This window comes from Rhamphochromis sp. 'chilingali' (assembly GCF_963969265.1).
Source record: "Rhamphochromis sp. 'chilingali' genome assembly, chromosome: 8".
In the NCBI taxonomy this organism is placed as follows: domain Eukaryota; kingdom Metazoa; phylum Chordata; class Actinopteri; order Cichliformes; family Cichlidae; genus Rhamphochromis; species Rhamphochromis sp. 'chilingali'.
In genome coordinates this window covers 14,899,239-14,921,092 of record NC_137935.1, presented here as the reverse complement: position 1 = coordinate 14,921,092, position 21,854 = coordinate 14,899,239, and the positions used below count along the sequence as shown (strand labels likewise).

The 21,854-nt window shown below is 38.3% G+C and overlaps 2 protein-coding genes and 1 long non-coding RNA gene across 3 annotated transcripts; all 3 read right to left on the bottom strand.

Moving 5' to 3' along the window:
- Positions 1-2,637: 2,637 nt before the first annotated feature.
- Positions 2,638-7,285, bottom strand: LOC308401091 (extracellular calcium-sensing receptor-like; the record flags this gene model as incomplete). Its single annotated transcript, XM_080889152.1, has 9 exons — positions 2,638-2,994; positions 3,571-3,651; positions 3,749-4,221; positions 4,337-4,460; positions 4,583-4,679; positions 4,858-4,988; positions 5,129-5,716; positions 5,852-6,089; positions 7,044-7,285. The coding sequence occupies 9 exons, from the start codon at positions 7,283-7,285 to the stop codon at positions 2,638-2,640; spliced, it is 2,331 nt and encodes a 776-aa protein (XP_080745278.1).
- Positions 7,286-11,865: 4,580 nt separating this feature from the next.
- Positions 11,866-16,449, bottom strand: LOC308400655 (extracellular calcium-sensing receptor-like; the record flags this gene model as incomplete). Its single annotated transcript, XM_080888492.1, has 9 exons — positions 11,866-12,222; positions 12,421-12,501; positions 12,586-13,058; positions 13,182-13,305; positions 13,466-13,562; positions 14,457-14,587; positions 14,716-15,326; positions 15,455-15,659; positions 15,985-16,449. The coding sequence occupies 9 exons, from the start codon at positions 16,447-16,449 to the stop codon at positions 11,866-11,868; spliced, it is 2,544 nt and encodes an 847-aa protein (XP_080744618.1).
- A 3,613-nt stretch (positions 16,450-20,062) lies between these two features.
- Positions 20,063-21,748, bottom strand: LOC308400680. Its single transcript, XR_013972400.1, has 3 exons — positions 21,299-21,748; positions 20,565-20,882; positions 20,063-20,278 (listed from the first exon to the last, which is right to left on the bottom strand). It is a non-coding gene; the product is annotated as an uncharacterized lncRNA (long non-coding RNA).
- Positions 21,749-21,854: the final 106 nt, after the last annotated feature.

Genomic DNA, 21,854 nt, shown 5'->3' with positions numbered 1-21,854 from the left:
TTAAGGTTTGGAGGTGCCCAAGCACCCCCCACCTCCTGACTATTCCTGAACCCAGGTTGGCCAGCCCCCTCATCTGTCAACTCAGCACAGGGCAGCAAAATTGTCAATAGGAGCGGTCCCAAAGGTGCTGTCCACCATGACCCATGGCTACCACCTATTGTTCTCACGCAGAACCCCTGTAACAACTACTCCCACCTTTACTCCACCCTAGCATGCTCAAATACTGCAGGAAGAACTCGCCAACTTCCCAGGCAAAAGTAACATAAAGGATGTGGAGGCCAGACATTTCCAGGCTTCCCACTATTTTTTTTTTTTACATTTATTTTTACATTTTACAATTTATTTATTTTTTGGGTGGTGGATTTTGACCAATTCTGGACCTCAGGGACCTCAACAGTGATCTCTGGCCCTTGAAATGCAAGATATTGATGGTCCCTGAGGTCCAGAATGGGTCTCTCTTTCTAAGAGCATATTTTTCCTGTATTGGTTTTCCTTCACTGGCTCCCTGTTAAATCGAAACCCAAATTTAGAATCCTGCTGCTCAAATATAAGATCTTGAATAATCAGGCCCATCTTATCTCAATGACCTTATACTAGAGTATCACCCCATTAGAGCACTTCACTCTCAGACTGCAGGTTTACTTGTGGTTCCTAAAGTATTTAATAGCAAAATGGGAGGCAGAGGCTTCAGCTTTCAGGCCCCGCTTCTGTGGAACAAAGTTCCAGTTTGGATTCGGAAGACAGAAAGCCTCTCTACTTTTAACATTAGGCTTAAAATGTTCCTTTTTGATAAAGTATATAGTTAGAGTTGGATCCTCCCTTAGTTAAACTGCAATAGATGTAGGCTGCTGGGGGATTTCCATGATGCATTGAGTGTTTCTTCTTTAATCACCTTTCTTTAGTGTATCTACTCTGCCCTAATCTCTACCTGTCTATTTATACTGTTCTGTTCTTTGTTGCATCTTCTTTCTTGCTGTGTGCCCTGTGTTCTCTGCACAGGACACAGACACCTGTTTTAAAACAGTTTTAAAATCCTGTTATTAACATATAAAGGTCTACACGAAGAGGCCTCTGCTTATATATCAGAGCTACTGAAACATTATCATTGCAGCTGACTTCTCAGATTGTCTTAGCAAGATAAATGGTAATTGTCTCACTCTGTTACTTTAAAACCACATGCAGTCAACTTTTGAGGTTGTAGCACACAACCTCTCATACAGTCTTCATCACCCTGTTAGTTTGGCTAAATCTGTGATTTGTTTCAATGGACTGCTAAAATTACATTTTTATAGGTTAGCTTTAACATAATCTTTTCCTCAATATTTTGTGCCTTAGTTTATATCTTTATTGCATATATGAAGTTGTATGTGTTGGAACATGTATACTTATCTTTAATATGTGGCTTTTATTCAAACTGTAAAGACCTATGTTACTCTGTTCTGAAAAGTGATATACAAATAAAGTTATTATTTATGTAGAGTGTTTAATAAATTTTTTGGACCACCACCTAATGTAAGTTTTTGCCACAGCTGTCCTGAATTAACAGGACGGTTTCCTGTGCAAGCTATTAATTAAAATTGTTATCCATGAATCCGTTTCAAATTTACTGTTTAACAAAAAAGCAGACGCAACAGTAAAGCACATAGTTATTTTTTATTATTATTGAGATGCCAAATTATAGTTAATTACTTGCATTCCTGAGCAAAAGGTTGAAGGTTATGATAGATTGATTTCTGACTTCTCAGAGAAGTCTAATGTGCTGTCCCAAATTTGGATGTAGAAATGTAGTTAAGTTTGTTATTTGCCTAATAAACAACAATATCATTTTTAGCTTTAAAAAGGTTTTTGACAGATTTCTACAGATTGTATAATTGTGAAATATTTTTAAGCACTGTATGTATGTATTGATTAATTAATTGGCTCCACAGTGTTACATATTCAATTCAATTTAGTTAAGTTCAGTTTTCACAGTGGGTAAAGGTAAAGATCTGACAATGCATTTGCCTAACAAGGAGAAGGTTCTAGACTGGCAGCAGGAGGGTTGTGTTAGGAACGTGTAAACAAGTCCTGAATCAAATATGTGGCTCCATCCACTGTTGCAACCCAAGGGACCTGAAAGAACCGTCCTTCCTTCCTTCCTTCCTTCCTTCCTTCCTTCCTTCCTTCCTTCCTTCCTTCCAGAGGGAGCAAAGCTTCCATACATGGCTGATGGGAGTAAGGCTGTGGAACTTAAAACAAGACACTAGGCAAAGTTTCTCATGTGATAGGGGAATCAGGAAAATTTTGAATGTGAAAGTAATATGAATTTTCAAAACCCATGCACCATCAACTTGAGACATTATTGAATGAAAAAGAGGGAAGATTTGAGGGATATTTACAAGTTTCCTTAATGCTGTTGTTGAGGTTATCGAACATTTATAAAATGCCCCCTAAAGGACAGAGTACATTAAAGTCCACATTACATTACAGATAAGGTATAAGCTTTTTGCGACTGAAGTCACAAGTAATTGAATAATATAAGTATTGGGGGGGGGGGGGGGGGGGGGGACACATCTCATGTGGTATGGTATGTGGTATCATGTGGCATAATACAATTATAAATTATTAACTCCGAGAAAGAATGCAAAATATAAACGTTCATCTTGGATTTTTTCCAGTCATGCCTTTCTTAATATTCCTTTCAGGGTGCAGTAAAATGATGTAACATTTGGGCACAAAAATACAAAGTAACAACCCAAAACTGGATGCTAAGATAGCAAATATTTCCACTGCTACAGAAAATTTCCCAGGAGAACTGACATAAGCTGGAATGAAAGAAATCCACACAGCCCAGAAAATCAGCATGCTGAAGGAGATGAACTTTGCTTCGTTGAATGTGTCCGGTAGCTTTCGTCCAAAGAATGCCAGGAGAAGACAGGCAAAGGCCAGTAGGCCAATGTAACCAAGGAGCAGGTAAAACCCAGGAGGCCATGGCTCTTTACACTCCACAACAATCTAAAGATGTCCAGAAATTTGTTAGAATGGATTTTGAGAGATGGTACATTTTATGTGATTATAATTATTTACTCTTTTGTGTCTACTTTACCCATTAAAGTCCCCGTGTGTAAGATTTTATTATGTTGATGGTTAACGACAATATGAAAATAAATACAAAACTAATTCCCAAAAAGTTGATTATGTAAAATGTAAATAAGGGTAGATGAAAGAATTTAATTTATGAATCTTATAGATTAAAAAGTACAAACACTTTATTCACAGTAGAACATATAGAATTATATAGAAAAAAAAGACTGATTCTTTAAACTGCTCAAATGTACCATTTTAGCGAATTATAAACTTAATGGCAACAATGAATTTCACAAAGATTGTGAAAGGCCTATTTATAGTGGCTATGACATCATCAATGTATAAGGAAATTGCAAGACATTTTTTTTGCCCCCATCCTATTGTTTTTGAGATACTTTTTTTTTTTAAAATAATAATTATATATTTGAAAAATATATCATATGTCCATTTGCAATATTTTAGGCAGGCTTTATAAGAAAATACAGAAACAGTTTTCTTACTCACTTTTCCAGTTATAACTTGGTAGTTTGAATTCCTAAATGGAAAGGGAGGTGCACCCAACACCCAGCCAGTAGAGAGACAAATCTAAAGGTTGGGGTAAAACAACAGAAGAACACAATCTAAAACTATACAATGTAAACAAACTGATGTGAAAGTTGCAGACATTTTTTCTCCCTTTCACCTGAGGAGCTGTAGTGCACAAGATCAAAATCCTCTGCTGGAATGTACCAAACAGCATCCGACCCCTGGAAACAGGTACATTAGTCTGGAAAGCCAGGAGGACCACAATAGTCTTAACAAGGAGGCAGGACAAACACAGGACAAAGCTGATCCCAAATGCTGCCTGGCGGAGCCTACATGTCCACCAAGACGGCTGACCAATGAACACCAGACAACACAGGAAACAGAGCTTGAGTGACAGGAGAAGCAAGAAACTTATTTCTGAATTGTTGGCCTTGACGATGGGTGTAAAGCGGAAACTGTGAAACACAATGGTGATGATGGTAGTCAGTAAGAATCCCAACAGGGTGAGTGCAACCAGGATGATTCCCATGGTGTCACTGAAAGACAGGAATTCTTCTTCGCCTGCAACACATTTCACTTTTTCTTTGTCTGACCAGAAGTACTCAGGACATTTAATACATTCAGTGGAACCTTTGAAAACACAAAACACAGAAATATGCATGTAAACAGTCAGAAACTATTCATTACATATCTGTAATTTTAAATAACTTTAATAGCATTTTGGAAAAAAAAATATATGGGCTACCGGTCTGGTTGCTGATCTCTCCATCTGCACAGGGCAAACAATCAAAGCAGCATTTGGGCTCTCCTTGGCGTGTGGCCTGCCTGCTGCCAGGGGGACATGGAGCACTACACTGAGATACAGGAACCTGAACAAGAAACAGAAAAACGATATAATAATGTGAATCAATAGGTTGTTTGACATGGTTACCAAAGACTTTTCACCATTTAAAGTAACATAAATAATAGGTTTGGGATAACTACGACCTGCCTGTGACTGTCTTGTTGTCCATACTATAGTGTTCTTCAGTATCTGCAGCTGTTGTCCTTCCTGAGCTGAACCATCATAATTTCCTACCTTGACAAAACTAGTAGAAAAAAGAAGAGATAATTTCAATGCAATGCAGTCAGTCAAAACAATAAATGTAAAAACATTACATTAAAAAACAATATTGGTATCCTTAAATGTATACAACAAGTGTAGTTCTTGACTTATGATCATCTTCACAAAAAGTTAAAAAGTTAGCTTGAAGTATGGCATTTCACCTAATTTCATTCTTGCTGTCCTTCTGCCAGTTAATGATGTCATAGAGAGGGACTGGCTCTCCATTGGAGTCAAAATATACTTTCTCATCAAACTGGTTGGTGAAATTCACCATTTTCAGATATTGAAGAAACTACATAAAAAAGATTTTTAAAAAAATGTTAATAATAAACCTGATACAAATAAATCATGAAATAAAAAAAACCCCAAACATGTGAAGCTTGATTAACATATTTAACATTATTTGACATACAAATGAACTTATTCAGCTACCTGACCGTTTGTAAATGAGTTGTGCATCTCACACAATCCCCTGGTAGGTCCTGTTGAGTTACAGTTTAAGAAAGTGTGCAGAGCATGGGCAACGGCATACACAGCTTTATACACATTATAGGATATTCGGGCCTGAGATACATCACTATAACTGCTATCTGTGTAACTCAGATCCTCTAAACCTGTGCATACAGTTTTTTTCAGAGCGCCTTCATTACTTTTATCAACAGACATATTAAATGAACTTTGCCCAACAGTAAGCCTGACTATGAAACCAGAATTGTTTTGAGAGCCTAGTTTGTAGTTTTTCAAAGTATTAGTTTCATATTCTTCACTTTTGTCTCTTTCAAACTCTAGCTTACAACCAAAATATTCTTCCCAGAACACATTGACCAACTCCATTCCTGGTTTGGGAGATGGTCGGACATTCAGAAGAAACTCTTTCAAGCCTGGGATGCTGACTCCAGGGAAGGAGAAACCCAGTGTTCCCTCTAGAAGATTATGGAAGTCAGGAGTGGTCAGCTGAGTAGCGGTCATCCAGGCTTCGCTGACTACCCATTGTATCCCTGTCATATTTCTCTGAGTAAGCTGGATGAAACAGAAAGAAATGATGATTAATGTGAAAACAATTAATTTGAAATACCTATCTTTTCATAATATAGCTTAAAACACTACAAAATGTGTCACAATATAGGGAGAGCCACAGAAAACTGAGATACTTACTTCTGAAAACAAATCTAGCAAATTTACGTCTTTGGCAAATACCACCACAACCCGAGCTGTTGACCTCTGGAGTTTGTCTGCCATTTTTTGTATCTCAGCGACTGTGGGTGATGTCGGGATCGTGAGATGAAATGCCACACACCCACCTTGTTGTCCAAACTGAATAGAGAATGCTTGGATACCATAAAGACTGTAATCATCCTGAAATGTATCCCCAAAAAGAACTTGTAAGTCATGTCTGTGTATATTAACGATTCTTTTTGTGCCCTGTATATGACTGATTAGCTGGAGATTTATTAAAGTCTTTATCTCACCATAGCTCCTATTGTGCCCACCCAGAACCAGCCAAAGAAAGTAACAAGCTTTACGAGACCTCTAACTTGAAAGAGATCACTTGGCACAGTTCTCAAGAATGATGGGTACAAATGCTTGTCAGTAAGACAGCTACAAGTGGCAAAATAACTCACCTATAAGGAGAAAGGTTATTTTATGATATTGAATTAAAACAAACTCTAAACATAAATTATTATTAAACGTGATTAAGCAATTTATTACCAGAGGTATGTTGAAAGGGCCAAGCGTGTGAGCTACAGCTCTTGTAGGGGTAGATGATGCAAGACCAATCACAGCAGGCACCGGAGAATAATTCAGACAGGGGGAATACTCCCTTGTCTTCATTTCTACTGTTAATTTTTCTTTCATGTAATTTTCTGCGTCTTTAAGAGTCCTAGGCTTTGACATGTTAACTTCAGCATGTCTTTTTTCTACAGAGAAAAGGATCCCAGGCTTCCTTTTTATCCCTGCCATGTTTAATCCCTCCATTTGAATTCTGCTGTTTTCAGTTTCTGCTGTTTGTTTCACAGTTTTGGAGTAACTGATTAAGGAAAAAAGTGCTTGCAGACTGGTGTGGACATGGTCACAGCTGTCCATAATTCTGTAGCCTAGTTTAACACCTGGTAATAGGCTTGAATTACGATTAATTTCATCCACAGTGAAAACCATGGTCATCATCCAGTGAAACACGGTGTGGTAAAGGCTGACAAACAATAAATTTAAATAAATAAATTATCTAAAGTGATACAGAAATCACAGGAATATTATCAAAAACCCAAATCTTGTTTTCTCTTTCTCTTTTGTTTTTAAACATTGAGACATTAAAAGAAAAAAATAAGATATAAATATTAACACTCACCCACAGCAAGATGTAACTTGAGGTTTACTGTTGTAACTGTACTCTGGCTTAGATGCAACATAATGTAGAGGGAAAAATCCTCCAATCACAACATCACCATCTGAGTGCAAGGCTACGGGCTTGCTGCTGGCCAGTTTTGTACACTCAGGTAAACTGAAATCCTCACTTTTCACTTCCCCTTTCCGTAAACCACTCAGTGGTTCTCTCAGAGCCTCTTCTTTCCTCATAACATCTCCCTCCATCCTTTTTGGTTTTCTTTCAACTACAGTTTGAGGAACATCAGAGAACATGATACAAACAGGATTTAAAAAGAGATAAAAAAGCAGCCAAAGACAATTACTAAAAAGGATTGAATGCATCTTCTGTTGTATAAAAACTTTGTGTGCTGAAAACAGTTTCCTGGCTTTGGTTTTCTAACATACTCCGTAACAGACTAATGAGGAGAGTTAAAAACTCAATGCATTTGTCAGTACATTTTTTCATATGAGTCATCATGAGATTAACCAATCAGAGTGACACAGACACATGGGAGAGAGGATAGCTCAACATGTACTCAGCAAAAGTTAATGTCTTCATCTCATTATATTTTTTAGAAAACCCAAGTGAAGTCACACTCCACAAGTGCCATAATGTCTTGTTAATGTTTGCTCAGCTATGGTTCTATGGCCAGATGCACAGCAGAAATCATGCAGTGAGCTAAACACTAGGTACAGAAAGTGTTATGGTAGCTAAATGCGGTCCAAATGTTACAGGACACCTGACACCTCATACTATAATGTGGTAATATTATAACTGTAGCAACAGGTGTTTTTTTTTTTTTTTTTTAATTTATTTTTTTCTTTTTGTCCCATTTGGATCTTTAGCCATCAGAATTGTTGTCTTAAGGCCAAGAAAGATGCCAAGTGGATCATCATGGCCTTTCTATATTGGTCCATTTGATTGACCTTTATTATAATTATGTATTTATTTTATTTTATTTTCGGTTGCTACAAACGGGACAGACATGACTGGGGGACAGGACAGGGAGAGAGAATGAAATAAAGAGAGGGAGAGAAAGAAAAACAGAGGCGAGACGAGACGGTGAGAAAGGGGGGAAGAAAGAAAGAAAAACAAACAAAACACCTGGATCACCTGTATGGAGAGAGAGAAAAAACAGAAGAGAAAACAAACAAAAAAGAGCAACATAATAAATACAGCACCATCACAATAAACTAGCTAGCAGAAAATAACAGTAGATACTAAATATTAAACGCTATTGTGCAGCACGCAAGATAGACAGCACACAATGTGCTTTGAGGTAGCAGCCACGAAAGGTGTAGTCCGTGTCTGTGAACACCCGTGTGTACACCTGTGTGCACACCTGTGTGGATCAGCATGCTTGTATTCCAAAGGTTTCTGCATGTAACGATCTGCTAGGGAGTGTGGGGAGCCATAGCCCTGTCCACCAGGGTATGAAGCAGGTATGGAGGAGATCCAGGCCCCAGACATCCAGAGGCCCCAGAGTACGAGGACCCGAGGAGGACCATCAAAGGGGGAGGAACCGTGCCACCCTCCTGGGAAGAGCTGAGTAGAGCCCCAAAGGAGAGGTCACCCAGCAGCTACGGAGCAGAGGCCAGAGGGGGTTGCCCAGCCAGGCCACAGGCACCAGGCCCTGCCAATCGGCCATCAGGAGTGAGCCGGTACATACGTGAGCACCCAGCCCCAGTCGACAAGAACCACCAACACACCAACGTCTGAGGGCATCAGCCACCGGCAGGGAGTGTGGTGAGGGGAGATAGGCCTCCGTACTTTAGAGGGCCTGAGATGTACCCAGAGAGGTTGAGTCTAAGACCCAACCTGACATATAGACACAGACGAACAGGCGCACACGGACACAAAAGTGCATTCCCACCACCATATACACAACCAAATACTCAGCACTCACCCAACATGTAGACAGACACAAATAGACACTGCACAGACAGTCACACTCCCCAAACATACTCTATATCCCAGGTCCAGGTAAACCCCGCCCCCAGAGGGGCAAGCCGCACCTAGACCCAGGAGATGTAACCCTTCTCTCTGGGGTGGAGGCAAGCGGACCACCCCCTTATCTGCAGTAGCAGGGATGCCCCACATCCCAGACTCCAATCTGACGGCCAGCACCTCCTCCTAGCCCCCCAGCCCTGACGGCTAACAGAACCGGGGTGAGTGAAGACCCCAAACCTCCCTCCACCATATGTAGTGTTGCTGTGTGCAGTTCTAAAGTGCATTTAAACCACAGGAGAGCATGGTTCCTGCTTCCTATCAGAGAGCAGCACGGCTCCTCCCGAAAACCCTCAGTGTCTATATGCATTTAAAAATGAGGGTAGGGCACCAGCGCCAGAGGTGGGTTGGAATACACCTACTATCCTCTGGATGCTGTAAAACGTGCCCACCCCCAAGGCCCTATATGTATGTGTTATGTGAGAGTGTGAGTAATGTGGATGTCTAGGTTGCAGAATAAAATTGAGGCACAGGCGGCCAGAAGGGGAAAGAGGGGGAGTGCCTCCCCTGCACCCTGGTGACATACCTGCACCCCAAACCCTGCGTGTGTGGGTGGGTGTGGTAGAGCGGGAATAGGGAGGCAGCTGAGGATGGGGAGGGAAGAAAGGGAGGGGCAAGTGGCCCTAAAATTGTCAGGGCTCTGTGTGCGGGCAGGCGGAGAGGAGGATCCAAGCATAGGACTCGAACACAGAATTGTGAATCAGAACCTTAGCTTTATTGCTGACATGAAAACCAAATGTGAAGTGACCACTGAAACCGGAGACCAGGAACACACAGGCATAATCTGAGGGTACAACATGACACTGAGCACAGGAAAACACAGGGCTAATATACACAGGGTGGTAATCAGGGAATGGGCAACAGGAGGGAGACACAGCTGGGAGAGATCAGGGTAACGAGACGGGGTGGGGGGGGGGGGGAACCAAGCTGCACACACTAACATAAGACAAAGACTTTCACAATAAAACAGGAAACATGAATTACTAAACAAGCACGCAGACTTGACACTGTGAGACAGACAGACAGAATGACACATGGAACGTGAACTAAACTAAACGTGAGATATAACCGAGAACAAATCCTTAAGCAGGGATAAACAGAAACAAGAAACTAATAATAATCATCATCATTACTACGAGAATAAGAAAACAATCCATGAAGCAGAATTAAACCGAAATAGAATAAACTCAACATACTGGGTCCAACGGACCCAGAACCGTAACAAAAATATTCTAGAGTCAAATGTGAGGCCATGTGTCCAATAGCTAAAGTTTGATCGAACCTCCTGATCAGGCTTTCCAGTCTGCCTTACCTCTTGGTCAGTCTCTAAAATGCATTTGCTGTCATTAAAATAACTGTCTTTTAATGTTAAGGGTTTCTTCATCAGTTCTAATATATTTTGGATTTGAATGAACTGTGACAGTTGTATACAACTGGTATTATAGTAAGTGTATTAAAGTGTACAACAAAATAAATATGTATAATCAGCTAAAACGTATCCATATTTGGAGGTAACATAGAAATTCAACACTAAATATTCCTTTTAATTTCTCTGGTTACGTTTTTGAGAAAAGCCTTTCTTTAATTGCTAAATAACCTGCAACCTCGATTTGATGTCAACAACTGTAAAAACTAGACAAAACTCAAAATTTGGGGTAAATATTGACTCATTTATTCAATAAGCTGTATTTGAAAATCCCTCTGTGCTGAATGTTCTAACAGCAGGTAGAGCTGTGTACTGTGAACCAAATTAAACAGCTCATTGCTTACATTTTAAAAATGCTTTTTACAAAGCATCTTTTTTATCCAGTAATAGTTGAAGTAATATATATAGTATATATATATTGAAAAATAAATTGATTGTTACAGCCAATCAGTGCAATGAATAAATGGTCATAAACTGTGGCATTAAAAAAACAATCTTAAGAATTTTAACTTTAACAACATAGTTCCAGGTGTTTAGACATCCTTTTAGACAATTAAACCCAAAATCATTATTTGCAACTCAGAAGAACAACCTAAGAACCAGTCAGGTTGCCTAAAAATCATGTTTTTGACATATATAACAAAGAAACAGTTTTTCCCACACACAGATTTTAAGATTTAGGTATAAATGGCTAGAACTGGAACTTTTTATATCCACTTTTCACAGCTGGCTTGCCTGTATTGTTGCAGTGCTCTAAATCACTCAACTGCTTCCCATGTTACACATTTGGGCTGCAGTTAGAGCTTGTTCCACTCATGAGATCTGAAAGGAGCTGCAGGCTTCCTCTTACCAGAATCTGCAGATATCTCACACACACAAACACACACCGACACAGACACACACAGACACACACATACCAACACCAAGAACAGTCCAACATGCTAACCATGTTAGTGTTTAACACAGTGTTTGCCTCACTAGGCAGGGCTTTTGTTTTATCTAAGACGTGTGTGGACAGTACAGAGACTGTTGGTGGTTTAATCACTTTGGGGCTGACTGAATCCATGTGTAAGCAGGATCGTGTTGCACACAGTTGGGCTGTAGATGAGGTAGAAAATAATAGCTTTTAACAAATAATTTTAGTTAAAACAAGTAACAGAACTAACAAGAGAAGAAAAACATCCAGAATCACTGAAACATGTTTCAGATGATATTTTATTTACTTTCACATTCAAACATTATAAGTGATTACTACAGTATTAAACTTAAACACAACTGGGTTTTCCAACACAATAAACACAAAGTTTTTCTTTTTTTCACATTAAAATATAAGAATTTATTTATTTTTACTCTGAAATAGAAATAAAAAATTCATCTTGAATATTTTCCAGTCATGCCTTTCTTGATATTTCTCTCAGGTCGTAGTAAAATAATGTAACATTTGGGGATGAAAATACATAGTAACAATCCAAAACTGGATGATAATATAGCAAATATTTCCACTGCCACAGAGAACTTTCCAGGAGAGCTGACATAAGCTGGAATGAAAGAAATCCACACAGCCCAGAAAATTAGCATGCTGAAGGTGATGAGCTTTGCTTCGTTGAACGTGTCTGGTAGTTTTCGTCCAAGAAATGCCAGGAGAAGACAGGCAAAGGCGAGCAGGCCAATGTAACCAAGGAGCAGGTAGAATCCAGGAGGCCATGGCTCTTTACACTCCACCACAATCTAATATAATCTAACAATTAGTATGTATACAGAGAAATGGTTCATTTTATATGATTTATTTGTTTCTGCTCTGATGTCTACACTAATCACTGAAGTCCCCTTCTATAGGATTTGAAGACATCTTACTGTATAACTTAGTGATATTAACGGCCAAGAATAGAAATTGCAACAATTAGTGTTTTAGTACTTCCTACTCACTCTTCCAGTTGAAGCTTGGTAGTTTGGATTCCTGAATGGGAACGGAGGTGCGGCTAGCACCCAGCCAGCACAGAGACAAATCTGGAGCAGCATAAAATAATAGTTACAGAAAGTGGCTACAAAAACTGACATTATAATTTGCTGACAGTTTGATATCTTTCCCACCTGAGGAGCTGTGGTACAGATGATCAGAATCCTCTGCTGAGCTGTACCAAACAGCATCCGACCCCTGGAACCAGGTACATTAGTCCGGAAAGCCAGGAGAACCACAATGGTCTTAAAAAGGACGCAGGACAAACACAGGGCAAAGCTGATCCCAAATGCTGCCTGGCGGAGCCTACATGTCCACCAAGAGGGCTGACCAATGAACACCAGAGAACACAGGAAACAGAGCTTGAGTGACAGGAGAAGCAAGAAACTTATTTCTGAATTGTTGGCCTTGACGATGGGTGTAAAGCGGAAACTGTGAAACACAATGGTGATGATGGATGTCAAGATGAATCCCAGCAGGGTGAGTGCAACCAGGATAATACCCATGGCATCATAGAAAGAGAGGAACTCTTCTTCCCCTGCAACACATTTCACCTTGTCTTTGTCTGACAAGTAGTATTCAGGACATTTTATGCAATCAGTGGAACCTTTGGGAGCAGAGAACACAAGACAACAAGACATATGTGGATTAAAATTCAGGAACTAATCAATATTTTTTCAATACTTTTTAACAGTGCAACATTTTCATTCTTTAATATGATATGGGCTACCAGTCTGGTTGCTGATCTCTCCATCTGCACAGGGCAAACAATCAAAGCAGCATTTGGGCTCTCCTCGACGTGTGGCCTGCCTGCTGCCAGGGGGACATGGAGCACTACACTGAGATACAGGAACCTGAACAAGGAACAGAAAAAAGATATAATAATGTGAATCAACAGGTTGTAATATTTTCTTACTGAGTATTTGACATAGTTGATCAAATAATTTTCAACAGCTTAAAAATGTTTAATTTTAAAGTGGCATAAGAAATACATTTACAATAATTATAACCTACCTCCCTCTCTCCTTTTGTCCATACAATAGTGTTCTTCATTATCTGCAACTGTTGGCCATGGGGAGCTGAACCATCATAGTTTCCAACTTTGATAAATCTAGCTTGAAATATTTCAGAATAAAACCAAACCAAAGTTTTGGGTTATAAAGTAAATACCCATAACTTCTTGTTCATGGTTGTTGTAACAGACAGATCTTTCAAAGGGACATAAAAGACTTTGTCCACAGAAACCTATTCTAACAAAGTGTCACAGATTTAAAATTGTCCATGAATTCACAGTACACAGTGCATTAGTTACACCCTTTTGAACACCCTCTACAGTGACAATAACAAATACATTTTAAAGATTAGAGTAAAAATCAATCATATATCTATATATGTATCTATATATGATTTTGATATGATATGATTGATTTTTACTGAAAAATGGCAAAATAGCTTGTGATAATGAAACACCCTGTGAAGTTGAGGCACACAACGATGTGTCCCGCTGGTAAAGTTTCCAGGCTGCCTTTCCTCATAGTAGCCATCCCTCAAGACTTTCTCCATTTGAAGAAATGCATTATCAGGGATTGTAACATCTAGTCCTTTTATTGAATTAAAAGATACAATGAGTGAAAGTGAAATGACAGTCTTTCCATGTTTGTAACATTATATTCGTTGCTGAAGCCTAAAGTGACCTCCCCAAAACTGTTTTTTGGTTTAGTTTCCTTCTTAACATTGAGCTGTTGGTTCTGTCACAAGTTAACCAACATAAACTATCATTGAACTATTAGCAGCAACCAATCTAGTTATGGACATTAAATTATGTACCCGGAATGATTACACTACCTGCGCTATAAAAACTGTAATTTAAAACACCTATTTATTCACTCCAGCTTAATGGACAGTTAAATCTACGACAATTTTTAGAGTAGGTGCTTATAGTTCAAATTAGGATTAATACATACAGTATTTCACATGTAATGTTCACTTAAAAGTTATACTAAACCTCATTTTGTCTTTGCTGTCCTTCTGCCAGTTAATGATGTCATAGAGAGGGACTGGCTCTCCATTGGAGTCGAAATATACTTTCTCATTGAACTGGTTGGTGAAATTGACCATCTTCAGATGTTGAAGAAACTACATCAGAAGAGAATTATAAAAAATAAAATATTAAACGAAACAAATAAAAAATATATTTTTTAAAAATTACAAAATCGAAAGAAAAAAAATCACATGAATTATGATTTTGTGATTGTTTCAATTACCTGACCATTCGAAAATGATCTGTGTTTCTCACACAACCCCTTATTATGTCCCACAGAGTCACAGTTTAAGAAAGTGTGCAGAGCATGGGCAACAGCATACACAGCTTTATACACATTATAGGATATTCTGACCGGAGATACATCGCTATAACTGCTGTCAGTCTGTCTCAGATCCTCTGAACCTGTGCATACAGGTTTTGCCAAAGAACCTGCATAATTTCTATCAGCTGACATATTAAACAACCTTTTTGGTCCAACGGTAAGCCCAACCATATAGCTAGAATTGTTTTGAGAGCTTAGTTTGTAATTCAAAGTATCCATATAATTCAATCTTTCCAGAGTATTCACTTCATATTCTTTGGCTCTGTCTCTTTCAAACTCCAGCTTACACCCAAACTGCTCTTCCCAGAACATATTGATGAATTCCTTTCCTGGTTTGGGAGAGGGTCGGACATTCAAAAGAAACTCTTTCAAGCCAGGAATGCTGACTCCAGGGAAGGAGAAGCCCAGTGTTCCCTCCAGGAGAAAGTGGAAGTCAGGTGAGGCCAGCCGGCTCGAGGTCACCCAGGCTTCACTTGCTATCCACTGTATCCCTGTTACATTCCTTTGAGCTAGCTGGAAAGGCAAACATAAACAACTGTGAAGACTATTCACGTATATACTTAAAAATACCCAAAATAGGATTCGTTACATTATTAATTAAGATGTTATTATTTACAAAATACATCAATCAAGATACTAACTTCTGAGAACAGATGCAATACATCTACTTCTGCAGTAATGACCACGACAACCCGAGCAGTTGAGCTCTCCAGCTTATCTGCCATTTCTAGTATTTCAACCGTTGTGGGTGATGCTGGGATAGAGAGATGAAATGCCACACATCCACCTTGCCTTCTAAACTGATTAGAGAATGCTTGGATGCCATAAAGGCTGTAGTCATCCTGAAATGTATATACAGAAAGCATTTATAAACCATGTTGCTGTCTAAAAGTGTCCCATTGTAGCATTTAAAAATGTTTTGGACTCACCGTAGCTCCTATTGTGCCCACCCAGAACCAGCCGAAGTAAGTGACAAGATTTACGAGACCTCTAACTTGAAAGAGATCACTTGGCACAGTTCTCAAGAATGATGGGTACAAATGCTTATCACTAAGACAGGTACAAGTGGCAAAATAACTCACCTAGAAGGAGAGCAAGTTCTTTCTATATTATTGAGACACAAACCAAACACATAACATTATTAAACAAAGTTGTACAGATAATTACCAGTGGTATATTGAAAGGTCCAAGTGTTTGAGCTACAGCTCTTGTAGGGGACGAGGATGCAAGACCAATCACAGCAGGCACAGGAGAATAATACAGACATGTGGAAGATTGTCTTGCCTTTATCTCTTCTGTTGCATTTACTTTTATGTCATTTTCAGTGTTTCCAAGATTGTGCTGAATTGCTGTCTTAACTTCAGCACTTCTCTCTTTCAGTATGGTTAGTATTTCTGACTTGGCTGTTATTGCCACAGTCTTTGATTGCTTTGTTTCAATACCACTGTTTTCAATTTCTGCTGTTTTTTCTCCCTCACTGCTAGCTTTTGAGTGAGTGAGCAAAGAATACAGAGCCTGCAGGCTGTTATGGATATAGTTGCAGCTGTCCATAATCCTGTAGCCTAGTTTAACACCCGGTAACAGACTTGAATTATGGTTAATTTCCTCCACTGCAAACACCATTGTCATCATCCATCGAAAGGATCTTTCATGAAAGCTGCAGACATTTTTTTTAAAAAGTATTTAAATTTTTAGTATAAAGAAATTAAATTAATTTTAAAAATTATGATAAAAAATTATGTAATATAAATATAATTTACATTTTTTCATCAGTCACAGTGCCACAATTCCATGTAAACATAGCATAGCAACATAGCAACTGATATAGTTTTTTATAAAATACTGATATTTCATTCATTCATATCTAAGGGAGAAAAAAACCCAAAATGAAGATCCAGCATAGATTAATAATACCCTTACACTCACCCGCTGCAAGGTGGAATTTGGGGTTCACTGTTATAGCTTTGCTGTGGTTTTGGCACAACATAATGCAGAGTGAAAAATCCTCCAATCACAATATCACCGTCAGAGTGCAGGGCTAAGAGCTCACTGCCTGCCAGTTTTACACAATCGGGTAAACTAGATTTAGAACTTCTCACATCCCCAATCTTTAAACTATGCTGTGTCTCTCTCATAACCTCTTCTTTTCTAATCGAGTGTCCCTCCACTCTTAGTGGTTTTCCTTCATCTACAGTGTGAGAAACGTCAGAGAACACAATGTAAACAGGATTACAAAACAGATAAAGCATTAAAAGACATTTACCAGCAAGGGCTGAATACATAATTGACCGTAACCCCATAAAAAACTGTATGCTGAAAACAATGGCCCTCCAACAGCGTCTGTGACAAGCCAATGAAGTGAGTTAAAAGCTCAGATGTTTGTGTCACTGCATTGTTCCAGATGAGTCATTATGACATTACCCAATCAGAGATAGGTTGACATGATTCTCATGAACCTTAAGTTACAAAACTCAAACACTGTCTTCCTAGAGGTGACAAGAATAAAAGACAAAGTCACAAATATTTTATTTTAAAGCTATGGGAAGTTAATAACAAAATATTTATTCTATTCATGGCTTCTGAGTATATATTTACTTTAGAAAATAGGTTGCTATTTAATCAAGTTTAAAGAAATGCTTGGCTCATGTTAGAAGTGAATTTTTATCTTTAATACAGGTGTACATCATTATTTATATATTTCACAAATACCTCAAAATTTTAAACACATTTTTACACATTCTACTATAGAAATAGGTGTTGTAGAATAAAGCTACGAAAGATAAGGCCACACCCACCCAATACCAAATGGAAATTTGGTTCACTGTGTAAAGAGCAGGGGGTTCTGCTCTTATTACTGAAAGATGACCTGAGGGATGGACCCCGGCACGTTTTGCTGTGATACTGGATTGTTGGTGGGCTCTTTTAAAACTATCTGTGCTCCCAAATGTCTCTCTCCAGAACCCAGAAAGATCACCAACCTCCTACAACCTCAAAGTTTTCAACTTCAGTTATAGAGTCAGCACCAGCTATTGCAGAGTCGGAACAGACTCCATTTCCCCAGTGTCAGTCTGAGCTTTCCCAGTTGGAGAGGAGGACACCTGCCTCTGTTATCAATTTCCAGAAAAGTTTTATTGCCAGTCTCTTGGTAAGATCACCACTTTGCTTTGCCTCCTGGTGATCCTCCGAAACACCGCTGTCAGTCTCCAGTTAGTTATTCAGTGTTGAGTGTTTCTTGACTAATTCAAATACATTATTATATAATAATATTTTAGCTTTGTATTGACTAAGCTGTAGGTAAATTATATTATAATAACTGGAGTACAGTGTACAAGTAGATAAAGTGCATAAATATGTATTATAACAAGAGGCTTATTTTATATTTTGAAGACATATAGCTGTTCCGCAGTGAATGTCTAGAAAAGAATATTAGTGGTATAGACTTAATAACTGGGTTAATTTATTTAAAAATTTGTCTGTGCTGACCGAAAAGAAAAGACACATCATGAGGAAAATCCATCCATCCATTCATCCATTCACGTCCACTTATCCTTTTCAGGGTCGCTGGGGGTGCTGGAACCTATCCCAGCTGTCATAAGGAAAACGTCCAAGGTTATTTAATGTATAACATTTCTTATAATTCTTTATTTGTATATAGGAAAAAACACATTGTGAAAATCTTGAGAGGTGTTGTCAACAGACATCATATTTAGTCTTTTATTCCTACTATTCGGTGCCATTTCAGTGTGATCACTCTTCATCAAAAAATACAAAATTTTGAATTATTTTAACATTTCATCTAAAAGAGGGATTTTCAACCTATAAGAAAAATGTATTGGTCCAGCTAAGGATATTATATTATAATATTTTTTAAAATCAAAGTCTTTACCATGACGTGCCAAATGTCCACCCTGTTACAGGACATTCAATTTTCTATTAATAACTGTTTTGAATGCACAGTTATAGTAATATTTACATTTTCTAAAAGCTACAATGTCCCTTTTTAAAATCTGCAAGGAAATTTCAAGGAAGTATTTTAAACAAGCATTATATTGAAAGAAGACAGGTTCAGTTTTAAGACACAGTGTAATTTCAAAAGATTGTTTTTAGATTCAAAGGGAATATTAAAAAAAATTGGCTCCATTTTTAAGTAACTTAATTTTGCTGATTCATTCCCTCCCAATAACCAAAGAGACATGCATTATGTTTGTTGATTTGATTTAATTAACAAAAGAAACACACAGGTAACAGGGTGGACAGAGGAGAAACAGGGTGGACAGGAGGTAACAGGGTGGACATAACATCAGTGACAAAAAATACCAACTTAAAGAAACTTCAAAAATCTACATGTAGCAGACATTCATCGTTTCTCAGATTTTCTCTCAGTTGTCTGTAGGCCCTATACTGCCATCGGATATTAAAGACGTGCCGCCTAAATCTGAGTAGTCCGTCATGAAATTCCCCTGCAAGTGCATCCTCTGTTGTCATGACAGTTGTCTTCACTGTAATTGTTGACTTTTTACCAGATACCTCTCCATCATTTAATTTTTCATTCTCTTCTAGAGACCACTTGGTAAAGGCTATCTCTGTGTTGTTAGGAGGTCTCAAGAGTGTGTGTGTTGTACTGAAACAGTCTTTGCACTCACCGTATGCACAGACTTTGGATTTAGCATCACACATTGTTGCATCTACCATCTCTTCAATGTGTTTTGTTGCTGACAGACCTTGGACATACAGGGCATTGGCCATGAACTGTAAGTTCTCATGTGTCCTGCACTGACAGGTTTCACGATCAGCTTCTGTGGGCACCACAACCCAAAATGGTCTTAAGGTGCAGAAACAAGAATATGAGACCTGATGCTCAGTTTCTGAAAGAAACTTATGGTGCAGATTCTTCAGTGAATCAGTTAGCAAACGTTTCTGTTTTTTTATTTTCTTTTGAGTTACAGTTTGCTTTCGTCCTGTTGTCATCCGACTGACGTCATCTCTTAAGAAGAAGGCCTTTATTTTCTGCTTGCAATCAACTGGTAATCTATTGCTTTCCTTTCTTTCAAAGGTTATGAGCCCTCCATCTTGTCTTTGACCACGCTTTTTTGAAAAGCCTAGAGCTGTCTGTGCAGCCCTCTGTAGCCTGTATTTCTTTATAATTTTTCCTATTGTCGTTTTTGCAATAATTTGCCTCTCTCGTTCCTTTTTGGTGTTTTTGTATTTATTCCTGATTTCCTCAATAATTGATTCCTGCAGTAATAGTCTTTTCCTAATTGTGTTGCTAACTGTTTCATGACGCAGCAGTGCATCCACTTTAGAACGTGGGGATTTTTTTTCCCCACCCAAACGCTGGCACCTCTTCTTGTATTTTTCTTTTTTTCTCTTTTCCTTTTCCAACAAGGCCTTTAGCTCTTTAATTTCATTCTTGAGTCTCCTTCTTCCCTGTCTAATATTCCTTCGTCCAACAATGTATTGCCTACAACACAGGAAATATTGTCACAATTATTATATATATATGTTTAGATAAATGTTTAGATACAGTATAAGATAGACGTTGGATATTATATGTTTATAATGTATTAGGCAGGTAGACTCACACACACACACACACACACACACACACACACACACACACACACACACACACACACACTCACTCTCTCTCTCTCTCTCTCTCTTTTTAGGGCAAAATCACGTTTTATCATTCAAATACAAAATCTACCTAATCAGCAAAGCATTGAACTGTCAACTCTTCTTCTAACCTTGAGGGTCCTGGTTGCGGGGCATTTTCTGGCTCTAGGGAATATTCTGGACTTAGGGGAGGAGTATTCATAGCCTCAAATTCTGTCCTGCCTTTGGCACTAGCCCTCTGCTTTCTTTTCCTTTCTCGCCACTGCTTTCTCTGTGCTCTCTTCTGTCGTTCACTGAGATCTGCCACTTTCTTTTTTTTCCCCTTCCTCTCTGTCCTTTCTCCACTTCTCTTTCTCTTTATTGAGATATATCTGTCTTCTCTCAGGGTCAGCATCACGACGTGCTCGGTAGCGCCGCTGCTTCTCCGCAGCAGACATTGGTGCCATTCCCTGAAAAATGTATACTATTCAAAATCTTCTAAAAGTATATATATACAGGTTAATAATAATTACCAATACACACTTGTATAAATAACCCTAAACACTAAACTTCTATCATCTTACGTCCCCCCTGTTACCATGTGTCCCCCCTGTTACAGTGCATAGCAATAACAGGGGTGACGGTATCAGGGGGGAGATTTTATGCTAAACTTAGCCATTACTACTAGTATGATGAACAACAAGCTAGTACATGGTGACCACTAAGAACCATTTTTAACATGTTTATTAGCCATATTATAAAAATTACAAAAAAAAAATTGTTTCCACTATTAATAAGCGTAACAGGTTGGACGTGTTATGCTTTGCCACATTACAAAATCTTGCTAAAACATTGAAAAAAGGGTTGATTAAAGAGTGGTACTTACTCGTCTTCTTCTTGAAAGTTTTCCCTCCAAAATATGTTACATCCGGGAGTGTCATGTGACTAAAAGAATAATCAGGTGATGTGTTCTATGGAATTCTTATCAGAGTAACAGGGGTGACAGTTGATTCAGGGACACAACATTTTTTAAAGATTTTAAGTATTAAACATGCATTAATAATAAAAAAGAACATTTGATGAGGAACATTAGAAATAAGACAATCCAGAAATGATGAAAAATCTAGATTTCTTTTTTTTTTTTTAAGTTATATTTGTAACTGAAGTCGAGCAAGCATGACTGGGGACATAGTACTTTAGTGACTTGTGCTAAAATAAAAGTAATTTACTTTTAATGTATTTATCCTGTGTATATATCAATGTGTTCTATGGTAGAGGGGGGTTAAACATACAAGAAAATGGTTTAGAAATAAGCATTAGACAAGTTTTACACTAAATATACCATATTATGTCATTAGGACTCAAATGGCACCGAATAGTAAGAATGCCTCAATAAATTTTAAAATAGAGCAAAAATGTTTGTGCAGTATCAACATCAGTTG